This window comes from Pan troglodytes, chromosome 8 (genome assembly GCF_028858775.2).
Source record: "Pan troglodytes isolate AG18354 chromosome 8, NHGRI_mPanTro3-v2.0_pri, whole genome shotgun sequence".
In the NCBI taxonomy this organism is placed as follows: Eukaryota; Metazoa; Chordata; class Mammalia; order Primates; family Hominidae; genus Pan; species Pan troglodytes.
In genome coordinates, this window is record NC_072406.2 from 63,195,439 (window position 1) to 63,220,629 (window position 25,191).

Here is a 25,191-nt window from a genome sequence, read left to right on the forward strand (position 1 = left end):
TTTTAAAATATTTATCCCTATTTCATATTTTTTGATGGTATTGCAAGTTGTATTGCTTTTTAAATTTCAACTTTGGGTAGTTTGTTGCTAGTATATAGAAATACAATTGATTTTTGTAGATTGATCTTATACCCTGAAACCTTGCTAAACTCACTTATTGGTTCTTTATTAAGAAAAAATATGGCAAATAAACAAACAAATGATAATAAATAATAGGACAAATAAATAATATGACAATAAAGCTACTTATATTTTGTTTCTTCTTTAAGAGCAAATTTATTCTTATTTCTTAAAGAAGAAATAAGATACAAGTAGCTTTATTGTAGAGTCCACTGAATTTTCTATTTGGACTATTATGTTGTATTTAAATAAAGACAGTGTTACTTCTTTCTTTCCAGTCTGAAATTTTAATTTTTACTTGTTCCATAGAGAAATGAACCTGAAAATTTCTGTGAAAACCCTACTAGGCTACATTTGCAGATTTTTGTGATAATGATGACTGTTATTTATATGATGCTTACCATGTCAGGCACTGTGATAGGTATTTTAATGTACATAATTTCAATGAATCCTCACAGTAACCCTGTGAGGGAGACATTATGATTTCTCTTTAACTGATGAAGAAACAAAATCAGGGAGTTTAAGTGATTTTCCAAGATCAAATAATGAGTACTCCCAAGCCAGTGCTCATGCCGCTCTGCAAGGTAGCATGGGATTAAAAAGCCCAATGGGAGTCATGTTGAGGTGGACCTTGAGTGTTAGAGTAGCAAGTCTCAGCCCATAAACACAACATAAAGAAAACATTGCTTTATTTTTCTGCAACTCAACTTGATTTTTCACTGAGCTCCCATCTTATCGGACAGGTAAAAATAAAAACTTGCTAAGACTCATCTTCCCATTCCTGAGACTCTGCCGCAATCCTTAGTATCCTGTATAGTGCCAGAATATAGCCACAGAAAGGGAGAGTTTGGTCTTCATCATTGGGTCATAGAGACGATTTATGAGAAGGCCAATGTCTCTGTCTCTACAGTGCCTTTCATTCCCTTAGAGAAGCCCTTGCCATGTTTGAGGCATGGATATATAGTCAAGGCTGCTTGAACTTGTTCTGCAGCCATTCTTTGAGATTTTGTTACTTCTGGAGGGTGCTGCTTGGAAGTTGGAACTGAATTCCCTATGTTCTTGGTTCTTGAGGTCTCTACCTTCTCTCTCTTCCCATCCCCATGATGTTTTGTGGATGAGGATATGCATTTCTCCCTTTGCTTTTCTATGATAGTTTGTCTCTGCCTTTGTCACTTTCTGCCACCCTTTCAGTTTCTTCAAATACCCTACAAATTCTTCCAGTCCCTAAAGCTTTTGAAAAACCACAGCTAGAAAGCCTTGCAGGAAATCTCTGTTTGATGTTTAGCCAGATACTTTTACTGAAGCAATGATAGACAGTTGTACCTGCTAAGAAAGGGGAAGAATACAGTGAGAATAGAAGAAAGTTACTATAGAAAATATTTATATAGCCATGTAAGCTAAGAAATCTGTAGTTAATTCCATAGATCAACATTTCAAGTATTGGTTGTGGAAAGGTTTCACTTTTTAAAATAAGCTGTTTATTAAGTGGTTTTGTTAATGATACCTTCAGTTTTTTGAATATGTAATGATGAGGAAAGTGGAAATTTACAGTGGTATCATTCATTGGTATGCTGATTGATTGGTAATGACTACCTGGAGCCCTATGCTGAAAAGGATTCTGAGGCTGTGACTTAGACCAATAGGAGATCAATGAGTCATTCCTCAATGTCTGCCAAGGGTATGGGAGAGGAGACTGTCTGCCCATGTGCCAGACATTTGCTTTCCCTGGGGTGTTTTATCATATTTATTATTGTTAGGAGCATACAGAGGGGATAGAAAATTTGGCAAGTGGCAAGGAAGTAGGCCTTGTGGTAGTAATATGTTGACTGTGTGCTACTGAAACAATATTGGTCTGTGATATGGTTTGGCTGTGTCCTGGCCCAAATCTCAACTTGAATTGTATCTCCCAGAATTCCCACGTGTTGTGGGAAGGACCCAGGGGGAGGTAATTGAATCATGGGAGCTGGTCTTTCCCATGCTATTCTCATTCCTTGTGTCCCAGCCACTCTAGCCAAGGCCAAGAGCGGCCAACATACAACTGGGGCTCTGGCTTCAGAAGGTGCAAGCCTCAAACTGTAGCAGCTTCCACGTGGTGTTGAGCCTGCAGATGCACAGAAGTCAAGAATTGAGGTTTGGGAACCTCTGCCTAGATTTCAGAAGATGTGTGGAAATGCCTGCATGTTCAGGCAAAAGTGTGCTGCAGAGGTGGGGCCCTCAGGGAGAACCTCTGCTAGGGCAGTGTGAAAGGGAAATGTGGGGTCAGAGTCCTCACACAGAGTCCCTACTGGGGCACTGCCTAGTGGAGCTGTGAGAAGAGGGCCACTGTTCTCCAGATCCCAGAATGGTAGATCCACTGACAGCTTGCACTGTGTGCCTGAAAAAGCCACAGACACTTAAGGCCAGCCTGTGGAAGCAGCTGGGAGAGAGGCTGTACCCTGCAAAGACACAGGGGTGGAGCTGTTCAAGACCATGGGAACCGACCTCTTGCATCAGTATGACCTGGATGTGAGACCTAGAGTCAAAGGAGATCATTTTGGAGTTTTAAAATTTGACTGCCCCACTGGATTTTGGACTTGCATGGGCCCTGTAACCCCTTTGTTTTGGCCAATTTCTCCCATTTGGAACAGCTGTATTTAACCAATACCTGTACTCCCATTGTTTCTAGGAAGTAACTAGCTTGCTTTCGATTTTATAAGCTCATAGGTGGAAGGGACCTGCCTTGTCTCAGATGAGACTTTGGACTGTGGACTTTTGGGTTAAGTTGAAATGAGTTAAGACTTTGGGGGACTGTTGGGAAGGCATGGTTGGTTTTGAAATGTGAGGCCATGGGATTTGGAGGGACCAGGGGCAGAATGATATGGTTTGGCTGTGTCCCCATCCAAATCTTAACTTGAATTGTATCTCCCAGAATTCCCACATGTTGTGGGAGGGACCCAGGGATAGGTAATTGAATCATGGGGGCTGGTCTTTTCCATGCTATTATTGTGATAGTTAAGAAGTCTCATGAGCTCTGATGGGTTTATCAGGGATTTCCGCTTTTGCTTCTTCCTCATTTTCTCTTGCCGCTGCCATGTAAGAAGTGCCTTTCACCTCCCACCGTGATTCTAAAGCCTCCTCAGCCATGTGGAACTGTAAGTCCAATTAAACTTCTTTTTCTTCCCAGTCTCAGGTATGTCTTTATCGCAGCGTGAAAACAGACGAATACAGTCTGCCCACCAGTGTTAGTCACATGTTTCAATTGATAGTCTCTGCTATAGAGTCTGAGAGTCTGAATCAGGTATTTATAAAACAGTGGCAGAACTGGGGCCAGAATTCTGGACTCTTGCTTCAGAGTTCACTCTTTTCATGGAAACTATATCAGGTGTCCTTGTGAATGTTCAGACTTAGAGGATTTTTTTTTTTTTCTTAGTGCAACTTTTTTGGATCTAAAGTTGTTCATATCATGACATTGCTCATCAAAAGGAAATTTTACTCAGAATTGCTTGAAATATTGGAGTCAAAGATACCACCCACTTGCTGTTACTTAATATCATTCCTGGTTCTCGGAAGTCCAGATTCTCCTGTCTCTTCTCCTCTCCCCTCCATTTTTCTTTTGCTTCAATTTCCTCCCTTTCTCTCTTTCTTCCTTCCTCTCATTTTCCTCCACTCTATCCCATACTCTCTTTCATCTGTTCCTTTCTCCCTTTTTTCTTCCCACTCAACCAGCATTTTTAAGCACCTACTTTGTATCAGATACATAGCATTTCTTTAACTTCTTATCCTCTCCAACATTGGGCATATGCTTCTGGATATTGACATCAGCAACAGTTATCCATAAACTCAAAACCTGAGTTGGTTTCTCTGATTTTGCACAACAGCTTCAGTGACTCTCAGGTATAAACACATATGAATTCCCTGTAACTTTATAACTTCTCACTGTTATATTAGTCATCGATTGCTGTGACTCTCAGGTGATAAACACATTCACATTCATTGTAAGTTTGTAGCTTTTCACTGTTATATTGGTTATTAGTTCCTTCACAAAAAATTATCCTGAAGCTTAACAGATTCAAATAACATTTATTATTCACTGTTTCTGTGGGGCAGGAGCCAGGTGCAGCTGGCTTGGTCATCTGCTTTGAAGTTTATCATAAAGTCCACTCAATGTATTAGCCAGGGCTGCAGTCCTCTCAAAGCTCTGCTGAGGAGTGACCCACTTCCAAGAGCAATCATGTGGTTGATAGCAGGACTCAGTTCCCCACGGACTGTTGGCTGCAGGCTACCTTCAGTTCCTTGCCATGTGACTCTACACAGCCCAGCTTACAATATGGCAGCCAGCTTCATCACAGTGAACAGGCAAGAAGAACCAGCAAGGTGGAAATCATAATCTTTTATAACATAACCTTGGAAGTGATATCCGATCACTTTTGCCATATTCTGTTCATTAGAATGGAGTTACTAGGTCCACTATGCACACAAAGGAAGGAGATAATACGATTGTGTGAATATCAGAAAGTGGGGCCAATGGGATCCTCCCTACACAGTTACACTTTCAATGGGTGACAATACTTCGAGAAACTCTAAGGTAAATTGGCTGTTTCCTTTTAGTTGGTAAAGGCAGGGTAAAAGCGCTGAAATTGCCTTTGCAAAAATTACAACATTGAGAAAATTTTGACAGTGAAAGCGATCCGTTGTAACCAAACCCCATCTTGCCTTTAAGCTCCAAGCTGCCCTTAATTACTCCTGGGCTTGGCCAAGCTAACTTCGAGAGACATTTAGTTTATAGTTTAAATAATGGTCCTTCCCTCGAACTAACTGCCTTTGTAAAGCTCATGAAAGACTACCAGGTTAGGAGGGTGTAGAGCCTGAATTCTTCTAAGGTGTCCACTAAAGGATAACCAGCCATTATTCTGTAGGTCACAAAATTTGCAACTCCCCCAATTACTCTTGCAAATAACATCACTATAGTAGAACCTAAGTTGGCCTTTTGAGGTGTCTTTTCAGGTTTTTGCATTTCTGACTACTTATGGCTTCACCTAAGCCCACTGACTCCCTCTGATTTGTCCCATAACCCCACTCAGAAGCAAACTCCCTAGCCAGCCAAACTATCCTTGAGAGACCCTAGTCTCCGAATTTTCAGGGAGATTGAGATGAGTAATAACTCTATCTCCCACATGGTATGGCTGGCCTCATGTCTATTAAACTCTTTATTGCAATGTCATGGTCTCAGTGAATTGGTTTTGTCTGTGCAGTGGGCAAGAAGAACCCATCAGGTGGTTGGATACAGAGCCAAGATTCATAAGTACCCATCATGAAAGGCCAGCGCCAGATGTTTTCATATGCCTACTTAATTTAAACATCACATCCTTCCTGTGATGTAGGAATTTGTAGCAGACTTTGCTAGTTTTCTCTTGGTATTCATTCTTCCGTTCTTTCATAGTAAAAGAATTTTTTTCCTGCCTAGATAAAGACTACATTTCCCATCTTCTCTTGCAGCTAGGTGTGGCCACATGCTTAAATTTTGGCCAATGTGATGTAAACTACAGTGTCCTGTGGCAGCTTCCAGTAGCTCTCCTAAAGGGACAGCTCGTGGGTGCCCTTCCCTTTCTTTGTCCTTTCTCTATCTTTCTACTTGGATGTAAATCTTAGGCAATGAGATTGAGACCATTCAAGTAAAGCAACAAAAGGAAGCCTATGTTCATGAAACTGTGAAGCACAGTACCAGCATTGTACTGCCCTTTGGGACTTTTGGGTAAGAGACAATAAATTGCTATCTTATTTAAACTATTGCTATTTGGGAATACTGTCACTGCCAACCAAACCTAGTCTTAGCTAATTCAGAATTCGGCATCAAGAAGTGGGGTGCTACAGGTAACAGAAGCTAAAATATGTGGTATTAGCTTAGGGCAAGCTTAGCAAACTTTCACTGTCAAGGACCAGATAGTAAATATTTTAGGCTCTGTGGGCCATATGTGGTCTTAGTTACATGTTCTTCCTTTTTTTTTTCTCTAAACCAACCTTTCAAAAATGTGAAAAACATTCTCAGCTCAACCTTTTAAAAACATAACAGTCATTTTTAACTCAAGGGCCAACAAACATCAGGCAGCTGGATTTGGTCCTGGAGGAATAGTTTGCTCTAGTTCTTAGGGATCAGCAGATGCCCCCAGGCAAATGTTGATTTCAGGGCCCACTTACCTTTCTGGAGTCATGTTTTCTCAATATTTTAATTGCTAAGTATTTCTCTTGTCTTTTTATGGATTGAAAAATAATGCATTTAATTATTAAAAGTTGCATTTAATCTCAGAAGAGTGAACTTATATAGAAGATGTGAATCATGTAAAGAAGTTGTCAAAACCACATTGCAATTATGGATTATTAATATTCAGGTATTTACTCACAAAAAGAAAAACTTTTATTTTTAGGAAAGAAAAAATTAGGCACCAACTCATATTGATAATTTTTAAAACTTTATAATGGCACTTGAAAATTCAATTAAAACAATTGCATCATCCAGGAATTATACAATATTGCATTGTCTCTCATTTCATGTGATTTATGATTCTAAGATGCCCATTATGTTAATATCTTCCAAACCAAAGATTATTTTCCCAACAAGTGAATGGTGTAATTTTACTTAATATATTTAGATAGATCACAAAGTTCTATAAAACATTGTACTAAAGTACAAAAATAAGTGCTTTATGCACACTTTTTAATACTGTCTTTGTCTCTTTTTTGGTACCTCAGCTAACTAACTTCACATAAATAAAAATAATAACAAAAAAGAAAAGAAGAAAGAGATTGTTAAACATCTGGAAACTATAAATGCATTTTGCTGACAGCTTGCTTTTCATTAAGATATAGGGAATAACAATATCGGGCTGTATTGCAGTCAGAAACATAGAAGAAAAGGAGAATTCTCTGAAGGAATAAGAATAAAAATTCCAATGGTTACATTAAATATTTAAACCAGTGATAATGATGAATTGATTTAAATAGATTTATCTGTAGTCTGTGTGCCTAAAGATATCTTAGGAATTATAAAGAAAATGCCAAGTTTCAAAATAAAATTTACATTTGTAAAAAGGTATATATACTTTATTGCAAAGAAAGGCATGACTAAGGCTTGTGATATAGATTTTAAATTTTTATAAACACAAATGTATTTAGAAAACAGAAATAGTTAATGGCCAAAATGTTTTCAAGTAAATAAAATGTATAGGTACCTGCTCATTAACATCATAAATCAGTAGGTGAATTTATCAATTCCATGTTTTAATTCTCCTTCTGGACCTCTAACTAACCTTTTTCTCCTTCTATTTTTGCATAGTCCTTTATATTTCTCCTGGGGGAAATATTTGAAAACTCATTTTACTTAAATAACCATAATAGGTGAAGTGTTAAATTCACCTTTTAAAAGGCTTATTGTATCAGTCCAGAGTTTGGCAATAATAGTGGAAACTTAAGGTTTAGAACAGAGTTGATTTATTTTCAGAATTCTAAGTGGCAAAACCTATCAGGTGATGCAATTATATTCAATTTTGAAAAATGCAGAATGGACCATGGGACTGTGTGCCCCAATTAAAGAGAGAAGTAGGAAATATATGTATTTGTATTCACAGTTTCTGGTATAAGAGTAGGTGCATAGTAAACACAGGCTGATCATATATTCTCTGAAGAATAGATTTGAGGGTTAATAACAATAGAGCCTGTAAAACTTGTTTAATTTCCAATGTTAGTAAAGAGAATAGAGGGAGGGAAAAAGGGAAATTTTATGAAAAAGGAAAATAATCTCTCAATGTTATTTTCCATTAAAAATAATAAAACCTTTATATGACATGATGTGAGGATTTTTCGTGAAGAATGGTTGATGAACAATCATAATGATGAAATCAAATGCAAGGGAATTAGTGTTGGAGCAAATTTGTGAAGCAGAAGGAAAAAAGGCAATATCCTTTTTAAGGTGAAGGTTAACATAAGACCTGTCTGTTTTGGGATAGAAGTAACTCAACTCAAGGAAGAAAGAAACCAGTAAATGTTCTAATACCCTACCAGTGCCCTGTGGATCTCTACAGACCAAGCAAGTGTCCCCAAGAGCTATATTTTGTCTTGCCCTGCCACCTAACCTGGCATAATAATGACTAGCTTGCTCTGCCATATGAAGGCAGAACTCAGGACTCACAGCCCAGGGTTTATGAGAGGAAAACTAGGACCAAAAATAGGCTGGGTAGAGAGATAGTTGGACAGAAAGTGGATTGATGGAGATTTCAGAGGAGGAAGTGATCCATTCTTCTCTGTTTACTATGACCCTGCTCAGTCAGAAAGAAGTAGCTAGGCTCTTTAGTTTAAGCTGTTATCTGCTTTGGAGAAGACAAAGCCAATTCTACAAAATTAAAAACAACAAGAAAACAACAACAACCCATAAAGATGGTGGGGTGTGTGTGTGTGTGTTGGGGGGCAGACACTGTATAATTTGCTGTCTAAACTGGGACACGTTTGGAAATAAGAGGGATCATTGTTAATATTTATAGAAGGACAGCAGACCTAAGCCAGGACTGTCCTGGAAAACCAGAATGTATTGTCACCTCAGAGAGACATTGGTAAACCCTGAATGGGGCTGATATTCTTCATTCTCCAAGAAGGCCTGTGGGCAGCTTACTTTTTTAAAGATACTGTTTCTTGGTATCTCCTATTCCCTTAGACAAAGTATCATTTGTGGAGAGAGAACAAGCTGTATTCTTCTTCTTGAATTTCTCTCTCAAAATAGGAGAAAAGTCTGTAAGGGGGAGGTAGGTACAGAAGAATTCCATATTTTATTCCAGGCATCTTCAGATGAATGAGGTATTTTGGTTTTCAGGTTATTTTCCCTTTCTAAATTGGCTATGAATTTCATTATTAGTGAGAGTACAAGGTTTTCTTTTAGCTTTCCTACAAAACCAAGGAGAACTGGGGGCACATAAAGTTTGCAATCTCCCACAAATGAGCCTACATATACATTGCTATCTATATTAAACCTATGCATTCTATTTTCTGTATAAACATTGTTGGACAACATGGCTTTAAAAATGTTGGACATTTGGAGGGCAATAGAGTATTCTGTACCCATTTTTCATTTAATAAAAAAAGCTTAAATATTTTACTTTTTAAGAGAGGGAATGGGAGTCAGAAAAATCTCATTTTCCTTAGTTTCACTCATTATAGCGCAACTTACTTTGTTTTTCTAATGTTGGCAAACACAAACATAGAGCCTGGTAGATACATTACACTTTCTATGAATATGTTCTAGTAAAATTCAGAGCATTTTCTAGATATTATTTGGGCAAACTAAAATTTCAAAATCAAATTTGACAGTTTAACAAAACCTGATTGACAATGGTTGCACGTCAGGTAGGAATATTTACTGCCTAGTTTCTTCCTGTCTTCCAATAAGTATATACAAAATCTTAAGTTATCCTATTAACATTTTCTTTTTAAAAATATTTATCCAAAGTTTCCTTGTAGTGCTATGTTAGAAACTTAGTTTTATCTTTAACAGATGTATTTACAATATATGAAAGTGTATCTACAATACATAAAAAGTGCCAAGTTTCTAGTCTAATTTTTAGATATATTTTCTTCCCCCTGGGAACTTTTATATGAACGCAAGAAGAGAATAATCATGACTTTATGCGAATATTGAGCACATTGTTCATTTTTTGTTGTAAGTTACTTTTAGGAAATCTTAGTGTTAGAGTTGTTCAATAATAATATACTTTATCAAACTTCATAGGTTAGAATGCAATGAAAATTTACCCCGAATATTAACTTGATTGCCCTTTATTCTACAAATGGCACACCTAAGAACCTCCCTGTCTATGTGGATTCTAACTGTGGCACAGTTGTCCAAGACAGAATTATAAAACAGTCATTTAGAATATAACAAAAATTAATAAAAATGGAACATTATATTGATGCAATATTTTGCTAATCTATGCAATCAGAATAACATTTTTTCTAAAAAATACTTTTAAGTAAAATAAAAACCAATTTCCTGCACAGCTATTATCAGTATATACTTATAGTTTAATTTCTATTCCATCATGAAAAAGTTAAGAAACTGTGGTTTGGAAACAGGTCCCTTTTTGTTAGATATTTATTTTTGCTTTTTTGGAGACAGGGTCTTGCTCTGTCACCCAGGCTGGAGTGCAGCGATGTGAACATGGCTCACTGCAGCCTTGCCCTCCAGGCCTCCAGCAATCCTCCTGCCTTAGCTTCCCAAGTAGCTGGGACCACAGGCCCACACCACCACACCTGGCCAATGAAATTAAATTTGTTTTTTTTTTTTTTTGTAGAGGCGGAGTCTCTCCATGTTGCCCAGGCTGGTCTTGAACTCCTGGCCTCCAGCAATCCTCCTGCCTTGGCCTCCCAAAGTACTGGGGTTATAGGCATGGGCCACTGTGCCAGATATTTTTTGAAATCCATATTTTCTTGACATGAGGTAGCTTTTTAGCAGCATTTTGGGTGCTGTTCCCCAAACATAGTGTCGTTTGGCATGATACCAGATTGGAGGATATCCTAGTCATCTAGGAGAATTATATTTTGTTGCAGTTGAAGGTGCTGTTCTAGATATACTACTGCAGTGGGAGAGAAATAAAGCAATTTGAGAAGAGGCAGCACTTTTATAGGAAAGAAAATAGATACCCAATCCCATTGCTGATCAATTTCCTCCTACCTAAGCAACATTAGGCTGATTTTAATTATCAATAAGCTATTAATTACCAAAATTTAGAGAACTAATTCAAATTTACTGGATGTTCCTAAATTATTGTTTTGTTATTATCACCTGGTTGGGTGACAAATTTTAATTTTTTCTGTAAAGAATTAGGAAGCATTCAAATAAGAAATTACAGAAAAATTGATAGTGATGCAGAAGGTATGAAGGTATTATATAGTTGCTAATTTCTTAAGTCTAAAAATATAAACCTATGCAAAATTAGCCTTTGGTTCTACCAGCAATTTAAAAAAGCCTGTTGTCTTAATAATTTTAAACTTATGGTAGCAGGACTTGCTCTACCTACCTAACTTGGGGAAAGTAAAAATAAACATATGGCATGGTAGACACATTAACACTTTCTATGAATGTATTTTAATGGAATTCAAAGTATTCCCTAGATATTACTAAAACAAAGTAAAATTTTAGCAAAAAACCAAAACCACTTCTACCTACTTATACAAAACTGGCTCTAAAGAGGTAAATGGTGTGATAACTTGAGATGGTGTTCCAGTGGTAATTTTCTCAATACTTTGGTATTATTGTATGTTTAGGTGTCTGCTCTTAATATTGTAAAAAAACAATTATGACTTTATCCAGAATAATGATTTTTTCTCATAAAAAGATTCATGTATTAACTAATCTTTTCATTGCGATTAAATTTAAAACTTCTCTAAATCAAACCTAATTTGTATTGACAAGACATCCAGAATACCCTTTGCTGTTTATTTGCAAAGATTTTAAGGAAAATCAGAACTTTTGCTCCTAGAATTTGGAATGCTTTTTAGACTCAGTAGAAATTTGCCTGCCCCAATGGACATTTGTTATGTCAATGTAATCACTGTCTTTGAGAATAAAAGCAGATCTGTAGGGGAGTGTAAATTTGGATCTAAGAATTGTTTTAGGACAAGATTGTTTTACTTTCTCATTTTTAGAGTTAGTTTGAAGCCTACATAAGTTACATTTAAATTCATACTATTTATGGGATAAATATGATTTGGCTATTTGTCTTAACTTAGATGATTTTTTAATTGCATTTTTCTATTTACTAAAAGTGAAATAAAAAGGAAAAGAAATAAAGAGATAGAGTATAAATACAAGAATATAGCAATTCCCAAACCTAGGTGCACATTGAAATCACCTAGGGATCATTAAAAAATACTGATGCCAGGCACCCATCCAAAGAAATTCTAGTGTAAATTTTATGAGATATGTTATTGGCATTAGCATTTAAAAAGCTCTCCAGGAGATTCTAATGTACAGCCTACTTTGGGAACTACTGTCCTAGGAAATATTAGAAGCTAAATGTAAAGTAGAAAGCACAGGGCCTTTCAGAGTTTCAGCTGTAGCCTTGGAGGCTTTGTTATCTCATTGGAGTTAGGACAACTGAAATGTTACAAGTACTTCTGATTGTGATTAAAATTTACCTGATTTTGATTAGAATCTGGCCTGCTTTTTGATCACAGAATTCCATTAAGGAGTTGACAAAATTTTCCATGTCTTTGTGTTTATGTTTTCCTTTGTGTTCTGTAAATTTTCTTAAGGGCCAAGGGATTTTAAAAAATGAAAATTCTAGTACTGTGTCTTAAACCACTAATGAGATTGATGTAGGAGTAACAGGTATTTGGTGTTGGACTTAAGATTATTTATGTTTGAACAAAGCAATCATTTACAAGTATGGCAAGAAAGTAGTGCCTTCTCTTTACCTCTGTTCCGTGTTTTGTAGCACCGTTGCCCTCCCCTCACTTCATCATCAGATATTTCTGGAGAAGAGGCCTAGGACTCTAGGGGGAATTTGGTAAATAACACCCATGCTGATTGTCTGAAACAGTTTCTAATCAGCAATGATTGATGTAAGATTTTTCTGTGGCAGCTTCAAGACAAAAGGACTCAGGTATGGTGAAGCTGCCTGATACTTACTGAAACAAAAAGGAAGGAAAGTTAGAGGATTTCCTGGCAGATTTAAAATAAATGGGTTAGATAATGCAAAGCTAATCCCAAGTTAATATAAGCGTCTCTGATTGCTAGATGGTGGGGTGGATACTGCAACAATATCAAAGAAATGAGAGCAAATCTGCACTTCTCTCTTTAAAATGACTTTTCAGTCAATTTGCTGAAAGGAAGAAGTATCATAAATGATATTCTGTATATCTGATTTACTTTTTTATGATATTAGGTAGGAGAAAAATGAGTCTGAGATGATGAAAATCAAGCAATATGAACAAGTCAAAAAATTTTAAAGTAGAAAAGGTCATTTCATGCTGGCATGATTATTGGAAAAGGTAGGAGTTCTAGGGAAAAATAGGTGTGGACTAATGAGCTGAATAAACAATGGGGCCTGGATTTGTTTTAACCACATCTACAACATATCATATCTATTTCTAGGAAGTCCCCATGAGCTGCAGGGGACAGGAAGATCCTGATCTGTGACAAATCGACTGGATGGAATTTTCAGGCTGAAGAGAGGTTGAACCCACAAAATCTTGGACAGTCTTTCATGAGCTCAGGCCTGCAATCATGCCCCACACAGTGAGCCATGGTGAATGCATTTTGAAAAGCAACCTCCTCCCTTCCCTTTTCCTCTTTGTGACTTTGTATATCACAAAAGCAGCTGTGAGCCAGAGGTAAGACTCTGGAGTTTACTTGGCTTCCCTTGATTATTACTGACTGCCCAGGTCTGCTCCATCCCTCCCAAATCTTGCCAGCTACAAGATCTCTCTTCACCCTGGCAGGATTTGTAAACATACTCCCCAAACACTCAGGAAGACTGGAAGAACAACTTTTGGGGCAGTGGCTCTCTAGCTTTCTGTTAAACAAAAGGCTCTTTAACATTTGATTTCATTTCAGAATAACGTTCTTACTTCATGATTCTATAATTGGTATAAGCTATACAGTCTCTGGAAAGGCATTTCTTTAGGAAACATATTATTTATGATCATTGGGGGACCGAGTTAGAGGTTTATTTCTTTTTTTTTAATAGAGTTTTGTGTGTCTTATTCTTAAATTTAAAAAAGTATCTTCAGAAGGCGCCATATCCATCCCCTCGGGCAGTCACTGCAAAAGTTGGGTAGACCTCATAGGTTGTATATGCTGCTAAGTCTTGTCCAAGGGTTACCGCTTGCTTGAGCTGGGCTGCAGACACGGGTGCAGTTGCATTAGGGACAGCATATCCTGGAGGAAGAGGCAGAGAAAACTTGATGAAAGGAATTTACATTTGCTCCCTTTTGGCTTATTTGTCTTCTTTTAGAAATACGAACATTTAACATATTGCTTAAAGCTAAAAGTTAATATATATGTTTTAAAAAGTGTCCTTAAGGACACAATATGTGGACTCAGTGATTTTCAATGATATTTAAACAGTCCTAGGACAATGTTCCCTAAAGTGGGGTCAACCACCTGTGTCAGAATCACTTTATACTTAAGAGAATTAAAGATGCTTGGGATAGGGTCCAAGAAAGAGAAACTTAACAGGATACTGAGTTGATTAAAGCTTGTGATTTATAGCTTTTTGAGGGTCTCCAAATTTATAAATGAGAAAAGTTGACTGAGGGGCTGGCTGGGCATGGTATGTGGGGAGGTGGGGATCTGTGGGACTGGTTCTCCTGTAACGCCACACCTGCCTAAATGAAACATTTAAAACATTTGCCTTTACCCAAGAAGATGTGTAAAGACTGGGAGATCAGTAGGAGAAATACTGTAAAGGTTAAGTGTGCTTTTCCATAATACCTTAAAAGCAAATGCCTAACCTGTCCATTTTTAGATGTAACTATGAATGGCAAAAGCACCTTCTTACCTCCCAAGCCCCTCATCAAGCCTGTGCTTGTTGTATTCAGAGGCCTTGATGCTGGTTCTCCGCCTCAGAGAACCAAAGTATCTGAGAATTAAAAAAATAATCTATGCGCTTTCATGTTAGCATTGTGTCTAGTGGATGAGCATTCACTTTTGAAGAAGAGAGCATATTAGCTACTATCTAAAGCATTATTTCTCTGTATTGTTTTAGTTTAAAACCTGAGTATTTCTGAGATTATCCAGAAATTGTAAAAGATAGCAAGAAAAAGAGAGAAGTATACTTAAGTACAAATGGGCACCTATTTTTCATTGTTGTTTTAAACCCCATTTAGTTTATGTGCAGTAGAAGCCTGCCCAACCCCAGACACATTGATTTTTTTCTAGTGGCTTCTCAGAAAGTGGTGGCAGGAAGCTGGTTGGATTATTTTGAACAAAAATTGAATCCACTCTTGGTGCATTCACTTTGGTCAGTAATGCTGATTAATGCACTAGTGAAGTTTGGTCCATTTTCCAAGGATAGGAGACATGTGTTAACAGTTACTTTCATGGTTTTGGAAACAGTATTTCTAAACTAAGTGAGTAATGTAACTGTGTGAGTGTGTGCACGCATGCATGCATGTGTTTATGGCACAGATTTTACCTTTAGGGATTTTGAATTTTCTTTTTCAACTTGGTCAATTTGTTAAGTGCTAGGGTGTTTGGGTTTCAAACTGATTCTTCCCTTGGAGCCTATTATTCTTTGCTTGACTCCACAGCAAAGTTATAAGAGAGGCTGTCAGATTCTTAGGCATTCCCAAGACAACACTCATGCCCTAAATATTTTTAACTTCTCACAGAAGCCAGTGGAAGTGAGAATAAGATAAAACATTCTTGGGTAAAAGCAAATCCTTTCCAATGTGAAAGCAAACTTTAAAATTCTGACAGTGGCTCATTAGTTTAATAGTACATTTGTTAGGTATCTTTGGGGTGCAGCTTTCTGTAAGACAGGGGCTCAACTTTCTCTAGGAACTGAGAAGCCCTGGCAGGCATCCTGAGTAAATGGACATGTAAACACCCTGTTATGTGGAAAGCAAGCACTGGCTGCTGGCCCCACACTGCCCAGGAAGGACCTTGCCCTCTGCAGTGTCAGCTGTTACCTTGGTAACCTCCGAGGGACTCACCACAGAGCATCTCCATGTTCTTACAGAGAAACAAAGCCAGAATTGAGGTCACTTTCAGATGTGAAACATCATTAATGTTAGCCCCACTGGCCAGAATGGAGGATATATTCAAAACTTTTGAGAAAAAAAAACCCCAAAACCAAAAAACACTACTGAGAAGGAGCCCCAGGTGCAGTGGGTGTGAGGAATATAAAATTTCTCACACCTACGCATGACCAATACATGAATTAATTAATCAATAAGAATATCATGTTTCTAGGTCTACTTAGAGCTCTAATTTGGACTTATGTGGCACACGCTGACACAATGAGAAGTAAAAAATGACAGATTTCTTTAATAAAAGTAATCTTTTACTAAAAAAAAAAAGGATAAAAAATTTTCAGCTGAGAAAAAATTTCCTAAACAACTTTCTTGCCTGGTCCCCTTCAATCTCTAAAGGATTCATTTTTAATTATTACCATTTGTTGTGGGTACATAACAAATGGGGACAAATCTTTTAAAATGTGACCTCTGAAGGCATTGTTGATCCACGGATAGGCTTTGCTTTAAGCAATCAGCATATGCCCCAGACCAAAATTATAGAACAAATAAATTGAGTTGAGTCCTGATTATTCACATATTGAAAGGATCTCTGTCTGTCTCTCACTCTCACAAAATTTTTGACTTTAAAAAATCTTTTTTGAAATCAAATTAATAAAAGTAGATTGAAGACTGGAGAGGGAGAAAAGATTGCTGAAAAGCTAATTGCCAGTGGCCAAATTACTTAATCTTTCTGTACATGGGCTCTTCATTTGTATAGCAGACTTTCTGATGGAACCTAACTCTTGGTGGTATCATCAGTATTACTAAGATATTATAACGCTTCCTGACCATTTAAGTGAGTGCCTAGCACACAGTAAGATCTCCAATAAACATCATATATCTATAGGTAGTTTCAAACTCTCGTACTAAAAGTAAAAACCAAAACAAACCAGACTCAGAGAGACTGACTCATTCAAGATCACACAGCAGTTTAAAGCTGAGCCGAGACCAGAACCCACCACTCTGCTGCCCAGCTTGATTTTCTTGCCTCATGTTTTAATGAGTCACTCATTTGGGAAACTGTTTTTGGTCCCAAGGTGGTGCAAGTCAGATTGCTGTAAGAAGGGTACACAAACATTTCTGTGATTCAATGGTACCAAAAAAGGGTTTCCCAAATACTCTCTGCAGGGCGCCATTTCTGGCACAATTTTCCCATACCTGGGAAAGCAGTAGCAGCAGCAGCAGCAGTAGCCATGGTGCCATCGCCTCCATCAGTGGGGATGCCCAGGGTCTGCAGGGTGTATTCGGCTGCATACGTCTTTGCTTCATCCACAAAGGCACTCAGCTTTGGAGGTGTGAAAGGGTGGCTGGAAAGCAAGTCAGTCAGGGTAGGCATTTTTAAACTGGTACAACTGAGTCAGGTGAAAACTTAAGGCACTATCAGCTTTGTAAGATGACTGGATGGTGGTATTTTGAGTGGGTGTTTTTCATTCTGTTTGCTATTAAAGCTTCTAAATATAGGTTGCATGTAGAAATATTTACAAATTGATCTAGAACATCAGTGGTTGATGACATTCCTGGGACATACAAGTAATTCACTACATGGCTTTTCTAAAGCACAAGTGAAACAAATTGTTCCTAAAATATATAGAAATGCAGGCTCAAGGTAAAATTCAGGAGGTGATATCCACTAACAGAGAGGTCATATCTTTGGTCCAAAATTAAATGATGGGCCATTGTCTTATTATGTATAAAATGGTAGTTTCATATGCTTCAACCTAAACACTGCACAGATGAAAGAATGGGCTATAGCTTTGTTTGTTTGAAATGGAGTCTCACTCTATTGCCCAGGTTGGAGTGCAGTGGTACAATCTAAGCAAACTCCACCTCTCAGGTTCAAGTGATTCTCCTGCCTCAGCCTGCTGAGTAACTATGACTACAGGCGCCTGCTGAGTAACTATGACTACAGGCGCCTGCCTGTACCGGCTACTACATCCGGCTAATTTTTGTATTTTTAGTAGAGACGGGGTTTCACCATGTTGGCCAGGTTGGTCTCAAACTCCCAACCTCAAGTGATCTACCTGCCTCAGCCTCCCAAAGTGCTGGGATTATAGGCATGAGCCACCATGCCCAGCCAAGAATGGGCTATAGTTTTTATTTCTATTACATTTTACACTACTGACTGTTTTCCACTGGCTGGTGATACTACACAACCTTCATTGTGTATATGAAATTTGGGGGCCTTTATATGCTGGTTTCATGGCTGGCACATCCCAACTACACATCTCAATATTTGCTTTGAATGACAAATGAGTAGGTAGTAGACCTCAGTATCTTGTTTAGATGGTGACTAAATGCATTTAATTTATAAGTGTATCCTGCTCTAAAATGGTAAGGAATTTGGAGAAGTTACGCACATTGCAGGATTCTGGCTGGCTAGAGCAGGAATAGTTATTTTGTACAAGAATAGCTGTCTTTGGTCTTGTCCAATAGCAGAGTGCAGCTGGTACACTGGCTGTCCCCAGTTATTTTTCTGACAAATCTCTTCTAATATCTACAAGAATAAAAAAAGTTATTTCCCCCTCAAATGACACATTCATATTATTTCCCAAGTTTTCAGGTTTTTAAACTCTAATTTTCAGAGTTCAAGCTAGTATCTGAAGATATAAAATGCCACATGATTTAATGACTCATAAAATTTAAGATGAACTCAATTTGAACTCCATTTAAAATGTTAGGTCTATTAGTTCATAAAATCACTTTCACACCATCTACTGTAATATGTTTTTAGTTTAGTCCATTAGCTGTAACTTTTTACCAAAAGCTTAATTTTATGATATGTTTGGAATATTTGTTTTTGTAAAAATTGTTGCTCCAACACTGTGTGTATAGATTTGTATAGATTTACTCATTATTACTCTCAATCTCTGTGTTTATAATGGTTTAGAGATGATAGCCTACAAATATATTTTTATTTCGTGACATTTGTCATAGGGTTTTAATCTCACAATTTCATAAAAATAGAATTAAAAAGTTTAATGCTTGGTATTTATCGAGCGTTCCTAGATGGGTGTTGACAGTTGCAATGTTTTTATTTGTTTGGTAAGACACTATTTCTGGCTTTTTTGTTTGTTTGTTTGTTTTTTTGCTTAATGACAATATGCTTTTTAGCATTCTCCTGTATGTTTTTTCTTCTGTAATTACTCCAAACTGAATATTTTCTAAAGATTCATAGTTTCTTTATTCTGAAGCCATTTTTGGTTGTCCAGAGGTCCTGATGCTCTCGTTAGTCAGCAGATTCAGTAGACTGTGGAAAGCAGGGCATAAACCTGAGAAAATAACTCTGTAAGACAGAACAATGTCTCAGGATGTGTCTCTGAGGTTTCTTACCTCATTTATGCTAACTAACCCAGCTGCAATAGCATGATATTTTCCAGTTTATTAATTTGTAGATTGTTACTATTTTTTCTATTGATATTTTCTTTTTAATACTCTTGTTGTGTAGGATCTCTTGTAATCCTCAGAGCATTCTCTACAGTTCTTGGGCAATAATAAAGGAGCTTTTGCTGGTAGATATTATGCCTGCTTGTTTATGCCAGGTGAGCAAACCTGGGCGGAAGGAACACCAGCTCTCACTGCTGACTTTGCAGGAAAGGGCTTGTCTCTCTGCTTCTGGCTGGAAGTTCACAACTCTACTTTGGGATTGTTTAGGCCCCATCTGTGTTGGTTGGTGGTGGCATGGTCTTCATTTCTAAGCCATAGTTGTAGAAGGTCAGACACAAATTAAAGAACTTTTATTAATTGATAGAGATTGTTACTCACATACTAATAAAAGACATGATGAATTTCTAACTTGAGTTTAATGTAAAATGAAGAGATCTCTTTTCATACTATTGCAGCTCTCGGAACTATTATTATACAGAATTTGCGACTATTATTTTTTATTTTCTTAAAATATTTCTAAGTATTCCAGTACTTTAATCAGGTTTTTTGTTTTGGGTTTTAACCTAAGAGAAACTGGATGAGTGGCTTTTATATTTTCTGAACAAACTTCATCATATCACTTCCAGATTTCATTATAATTATATGTTTACGTGTCAGTTTTTTCCCACTGGATTGCATCTAATTTTTCATGATAAGGATTTTGTTATATTCACTTCTACATCTCCAGCACCTAGCGCACTACATGGTGCATAAGAGAAGTTTACTAAATCTTATGTGAACAAATGATTGCTGTTTAGCAGTCTGATAGGCATTTTTAAAAAAATTCCCTGGGTGGGGCTAGCAGAAACCTTAGATAAGCTAATTTGTACATAAAAGAAAGCCAGAAATCCCATTAAAAAAATACCCAAGATGAGCTTTTAGAAAACCAGTTTTCTTCTGGATTGAAATTATAAGGGCTACTTCCATAAATGTGAGGCTATAAGCCCACCTTTGTCATGGGAATAGGGAAGTTTCCTTCAAGATACACAAACTGTAACTCTGATTATTCAGCCAAAATGTATTTCAGAGAGATCAGCACCTATCACACGCCCACAGGGAACAGTCTCAGGGTTAGCATAGACTCTGTTTCGTTTTATTTTTAACCCCGGGAGTCAGTTTCCATATTGAAACTTTTATAGCTTTTAATTTTCCAATAATAAAAACCACAGGTTAATGTTGAAGTGTGGAAACTTAGAACTGTTAAATGAACACAGTAAAAACTCTCTGTAATGCCACTGCCAAAATATAACTATGGAGGAAGAGTTAATTTGGTATGACTGATGACATCTCATAGTTAATAATTCACCCAGATATCATGGTGGAGTTTTCTCTTAGATACAGTATTTCCAAGAAAAGATGTCCTAAATGGTCTATTCACGGCACTGCCATAATACTCTTCATTTGCCAACGAACCTGGCTCACATACAATAGGCATTTATTCTGAGATGGGGTCTTTGCCTCATTTCGGGTATGGGTTGATAATTCTTAATAGCTCTCAGATTCTTTGCGTTTCAGTGGAATATTGTTCAAGGTGTTAGACTTTATGATTTTTTAAAAAAGAGAAAGGACCTATAATAGAATAATGGCACCTGATGCCCAGCATTCCTTCGAAGACTGTGACATTCATTGGATGGTTTATATATTAAAAGAAAAAAACCCATAGCTTGAGTAGGGATCGAGTCAAATCATTTGATAAAAGTGAATGATGCTCATTGGCACAACTTAAAGAAACTATTTCTGGAATAACATTACCTACCTGGGGAGCGAGTTTAATTCCTTGGGGTTTTAACGTGACAGGATTCATTGGGGTGAGCTCCATCCCAGGTAAAATGTCATAGAGTTTGTCTTCTCTTTTGTCTCCTTTGACCTGGTATCCTCGACCCAGGCCTGTGTATGCCAAATAGCCACGGCCGCCCAGTCCTCTCACTCCCGCAGCCCCTACAGGTACATTCATGTAAATTTCTAGGAACGTAAGAAGGCATTAAACTGAATCAAACCACCAGAAAATCACCCTGAATCTTACTGTAATGGAAAAGTTAGCCCAATTCACGTTGATTATTGCCCTGAAGATGGGTGGGAGACTCTAGGATTCTAATGTAATGAAACTCAACATAAGGTAAGGTTTAACGTAGGTGTCTATCGTTTTTGAAAAACTACCTTCAGAAGAAAACAATGCCATTGATAAGTACAATACTATTGATAAGTACACAAACAACTTAAAAATTTTGGGATAGAAAATTTGCAATTTTTGTCTTTAGGTAACCTTTTCTTGATATTTTATACAGACTAATAAAGACTGGGAATGTATTTATTAGAACATTCCAACATAATGTGACCACTTATTTTGAAATCAGTCTTGCATAGAGACTGTCACTGATCAGTATATCAGAAATAAATTCTGGCTTCCCTAATTATCCCACTTCCAATGACTTATTGTAAAACAAACATTTAGAAAGCATGCTTTTAGGTTCACCATGCTCTCTGATGATCGGTCAATGTGAGGCTTAAATTTCCATTGAGTTTCATGCATAGATTCCTTTTGATTTTTGTTTTGCCATGTTACTACTTTGATTTTATATTGGTGGCATAGAGATAAAAAATTAAATTGATTACCCTTCATCCATGAATATCATTCATTGATTCCTTTCTTGTTATAAGATAGGCATTTTTTCCCTTATAGTGGAGTTTGTTTTTTTTCGACATCATAACTGGTTGACAATTTGTATTTAATGTATGGATTGGTTAATGAGGTGATTTTATATTCTAAATGCATAATGTTGCAATGATATAATTTATTTTCACATAGACAAGTTACCTTAAAGGAAATCTTGATTATTTCATTTGCATTACAATTTTGGGGCAAGTAATTATGAGTATGAAACTTTTAAGGCTGTTGAAGACTAGAGCTCCTAAGATGATCAATTTAGTTATACTGAAAAGTAGTAAAACATAGTGAGATAATTGTTTCCACAGTAATCTAGATGTGCCTCTTTGCTTCTAAGTCAAACCCAAGAATAGACTTAAATGCACAGTTTATCGAATTGCCCAGATTCATGTCGTATTTGGAGGATAGAACTGGGATTCAGTTGGCATTAGCCACATCCTAGAAAAACTCGTCTGAAGGAGCCAAAAAGACAGGGACAAGCTAGTTTCTTGGAAATAGAATAAAGGCTTTCTTTATCTTCTAGCTTTCTTGAAGAAATGGAGCTTGGAAAACTGCTCAAACATTTAGAATTCTTACAGGATTCAAATGTGAAATATTTATTGTTTTATTAGCAGTCTGATTGAGGGTTTTTTTTCTATTTGTTGTTCAGTTCTCCATGTATTAAAGAAATATAGTAATGTCCTTAATTATTTGGCTTCTAAGAAAGTATAACATATTTCCTGGAGGAGGTCAGATGAGAACATCTCATATGTTTGTTAGATTATATTTATAATAATTTGTGATTTATATATTAAGACAATGCCACTGAGTCACCATCAAATACACACATGCCTTGAAAGGGTTTTGCTATTTGAGGTAATTGGTTTCCACTGGACTATACTAGTCTATTCCAGAAGTGTTGTAATGAGCCACAGATGACTACACAGTGGTGGACAAGTGATATAGAAGAAGCTAACAATTATAGAACTAGGTTTTAGTTTGTGCAAATTTTATGGGCCCATGCAAAGTTTGAATCTGTGCACTAGGCTCATTTGCACAATGTTCTGATGACGTTTTTTCAATAACCAGTTGTAATGTGAAAAAGATTCCTATTAAAGGAAAACTATTGATATAATACTTGATTTTTAATAAACAATTTTTCAGTGCTTTTCTCCAAGTGGACCCATCCAATGTATCTAAGGCTACTGCAATTTGAGTCATTTGAAATCTTGGGATTACTCTAAAGCAAGATCTGACTGCTGTTACCTCTAACAGAAGGGGCTCGGATAATGGCTCTGTTGCTGAGATGTCCTTTGGTGGCTGGGAAATGAAGACTGGGAATTGCTGCATAGGTCTGGGGGGCATAGAAGACAGGAGCTCCAAGGTAGGTTGTGGTGGGATCATAAACTTGGCCCAAAGAGTAGGTATACTCTCCTTGCAGCATGGTGCCCCTTCCACCTGTGCCTCGGGTATACCTAACATAACTGTCCTTGTCCACTGGTTTTGCTAGGGTGACTTCAATAGGGGAACCATCCAGCACCTGTTGTAGAGAGCAAAGAAATATCAACACGAGATGATATGAAGATAACCAAGTGTGGCTGAGCCCTAATAACATGACTCCTTCTAAGTGTTAGACTATTTGCTGTAGGTTTATTGATTGTATCTTGTCATTTTATAGGTTTGTTTTGTATGCCAGTTGAACTTTTTCTGAGCCATTTTGTTGGTAAGTTGCATAAGATGCCAACAGGTTTGACAGTGACATATTGGCCAGTGTCCATTGACATATTCGTTATAAATTTACAATCTGGTTACAGTCACTGAGACAGAAAGTTATGTAATATTTTTATTAGGTCATATATGTGTTTTAAATTACATATTTATATAATTATATAACTACAAGACAATTTAGGTTTGTTATGGATGGTATAAAATCTCCATTACCTTGCACAATAAGATGAAGGTGAAAGGAAATCAATAACAAAATCTTATCAATTATTAGCATTTAGCATGGGCAGCCAAATCAGGCCCTCCCAGCTGATAGCCTGCTAACTGTCTTGCTCCTTAGAGCAGCCACACAAGTAAGTTTTCACTGGAGAAGAGAGACATACTGTGGCTCTACCAAAGGAAGAGGAATCTGGGAGGCTGTTACATTGCCTGCCACAGGTTCTTCCTTGTGAAGCCACCTTTTGATCTGCTGAACAGTTGGGAGCTAATAAACAGGGATGACAGGGGTCAGGAGTAGTTGGGAGTGAGAGTAGTATTGAGGTTCTCAGATCATGCACTGCTTAAAACCTGTCCTTAAGAATTACTGACACAAATTTTGAGACTGCAAACAGCTCCAGATGTCAAAGATAATGGATGTATGTAGATCTACGTGTGCTACTAACTTCTATGTATTGCTTGCCTACACAATAAACAATGATGGCTCTCAAGAAATTCTTGATAGATTGATGTATTTATTATCAAAGGAACAAAGTATTGTCTGAAAGCATTTGTGGCTTTGTTTTTGAATAAGAATGTGAAGATCCTCTGTTTTATATAAAGAACACTTTTATGTAAAGTGTTTCTACAGAAATTCCCATTCACAGCAGCTGAGTGTGCACCCTTACCCTCTGATTTCAACAGTGACTCAGTGGTTCCTGGATTATTGAAGTCTGCTGGACAAAGCTTGTGCTTCATGGTCATCCTGACCATTTTGTTCAGCCTCTTGGTCAATGTGTCCCCAGTATTATGTATTTACCTTACTTTTTAGTAGCAGGAGCCAGTGTCAAATAAGTTAGATGGAATACTCTGAGAGACAGACAGAATCCAGCTGATATTCAACAATCTTATATTGATGTTGATGTAATTAGAAAAAGTAGACCTGGCATACTGAAAATAGGGGAGGAACTTGGGTATAAGATTCTTTATATCTTCAGTCCAGTCTTGAGGAAGATGAGAGACCCAAATAGGTCTCTGCTTATAGGCACTTCCATATCAAGAGATGTTTTGCATGGAATGATTCTTTGCGGCAAATTCAGATATCTTGTTGTAACAAATTTTGTTCTGCCTTCCTTTGTCCCATCCAAAAGCATTTTAAATTCAATATTGTATTTTAGTTATTTGGTTTAGATATTTCCAGAGCTAGGACAATATCTTATTAATCTGTATAGCCCAAGCTTAGTAAAATTTCTTTCACTTCATAGACTTACAAAAAGAATAAATGAATAATCATTCTGAAGCTCAATTCATCATTTTTCTCTCTG

General features: G+C 37.1%; 1 protein-coding gene across 4 annotated transcripts in view; it reads right to left on the minus strand.

Moving 5' to 3' along the window:
• Positions 1-6,549: 6,549 nt before the first annotated feature.
• Positions 6,550-25,191, minus strand: part of A1CF (APOBEC1 complementation factor) — an 87,435-nt gene continuing 68,793 nt past the window's right edge. For 3 of the 4 annotated variants that reach the window (XM_024346380.3, XM_009458469.5, XM_009458470.5), the window contains 5 exons: positions 23,213-23,486; positions 21,059-21,264; positions 18,237-18,373; positions 17,038-17,186; positions 6,550-14,020 (listed from right to left, as the gene is read on the minus strand). In XM_024346380.3, the coding sequence (XP_024202148.3) occupies positions 13,869-14,020; positions 17,038-17,186; positions 18,237-18,373; positions 21,059-21,264; positions 23,213-23,486 (918 nt within the window). In that variant the 3' untranslated portion in view covers positions 6,550-13,868. The remainder of the gene's footprint in view (positions 14,021-17,037; positions 17,187-18,236; positions 18,374-21,058; positions 21,265-23,212; positions 23,487-25,191) is intronic. The other variant, XM_009458471.5, reaches the window with a different exon arrangement.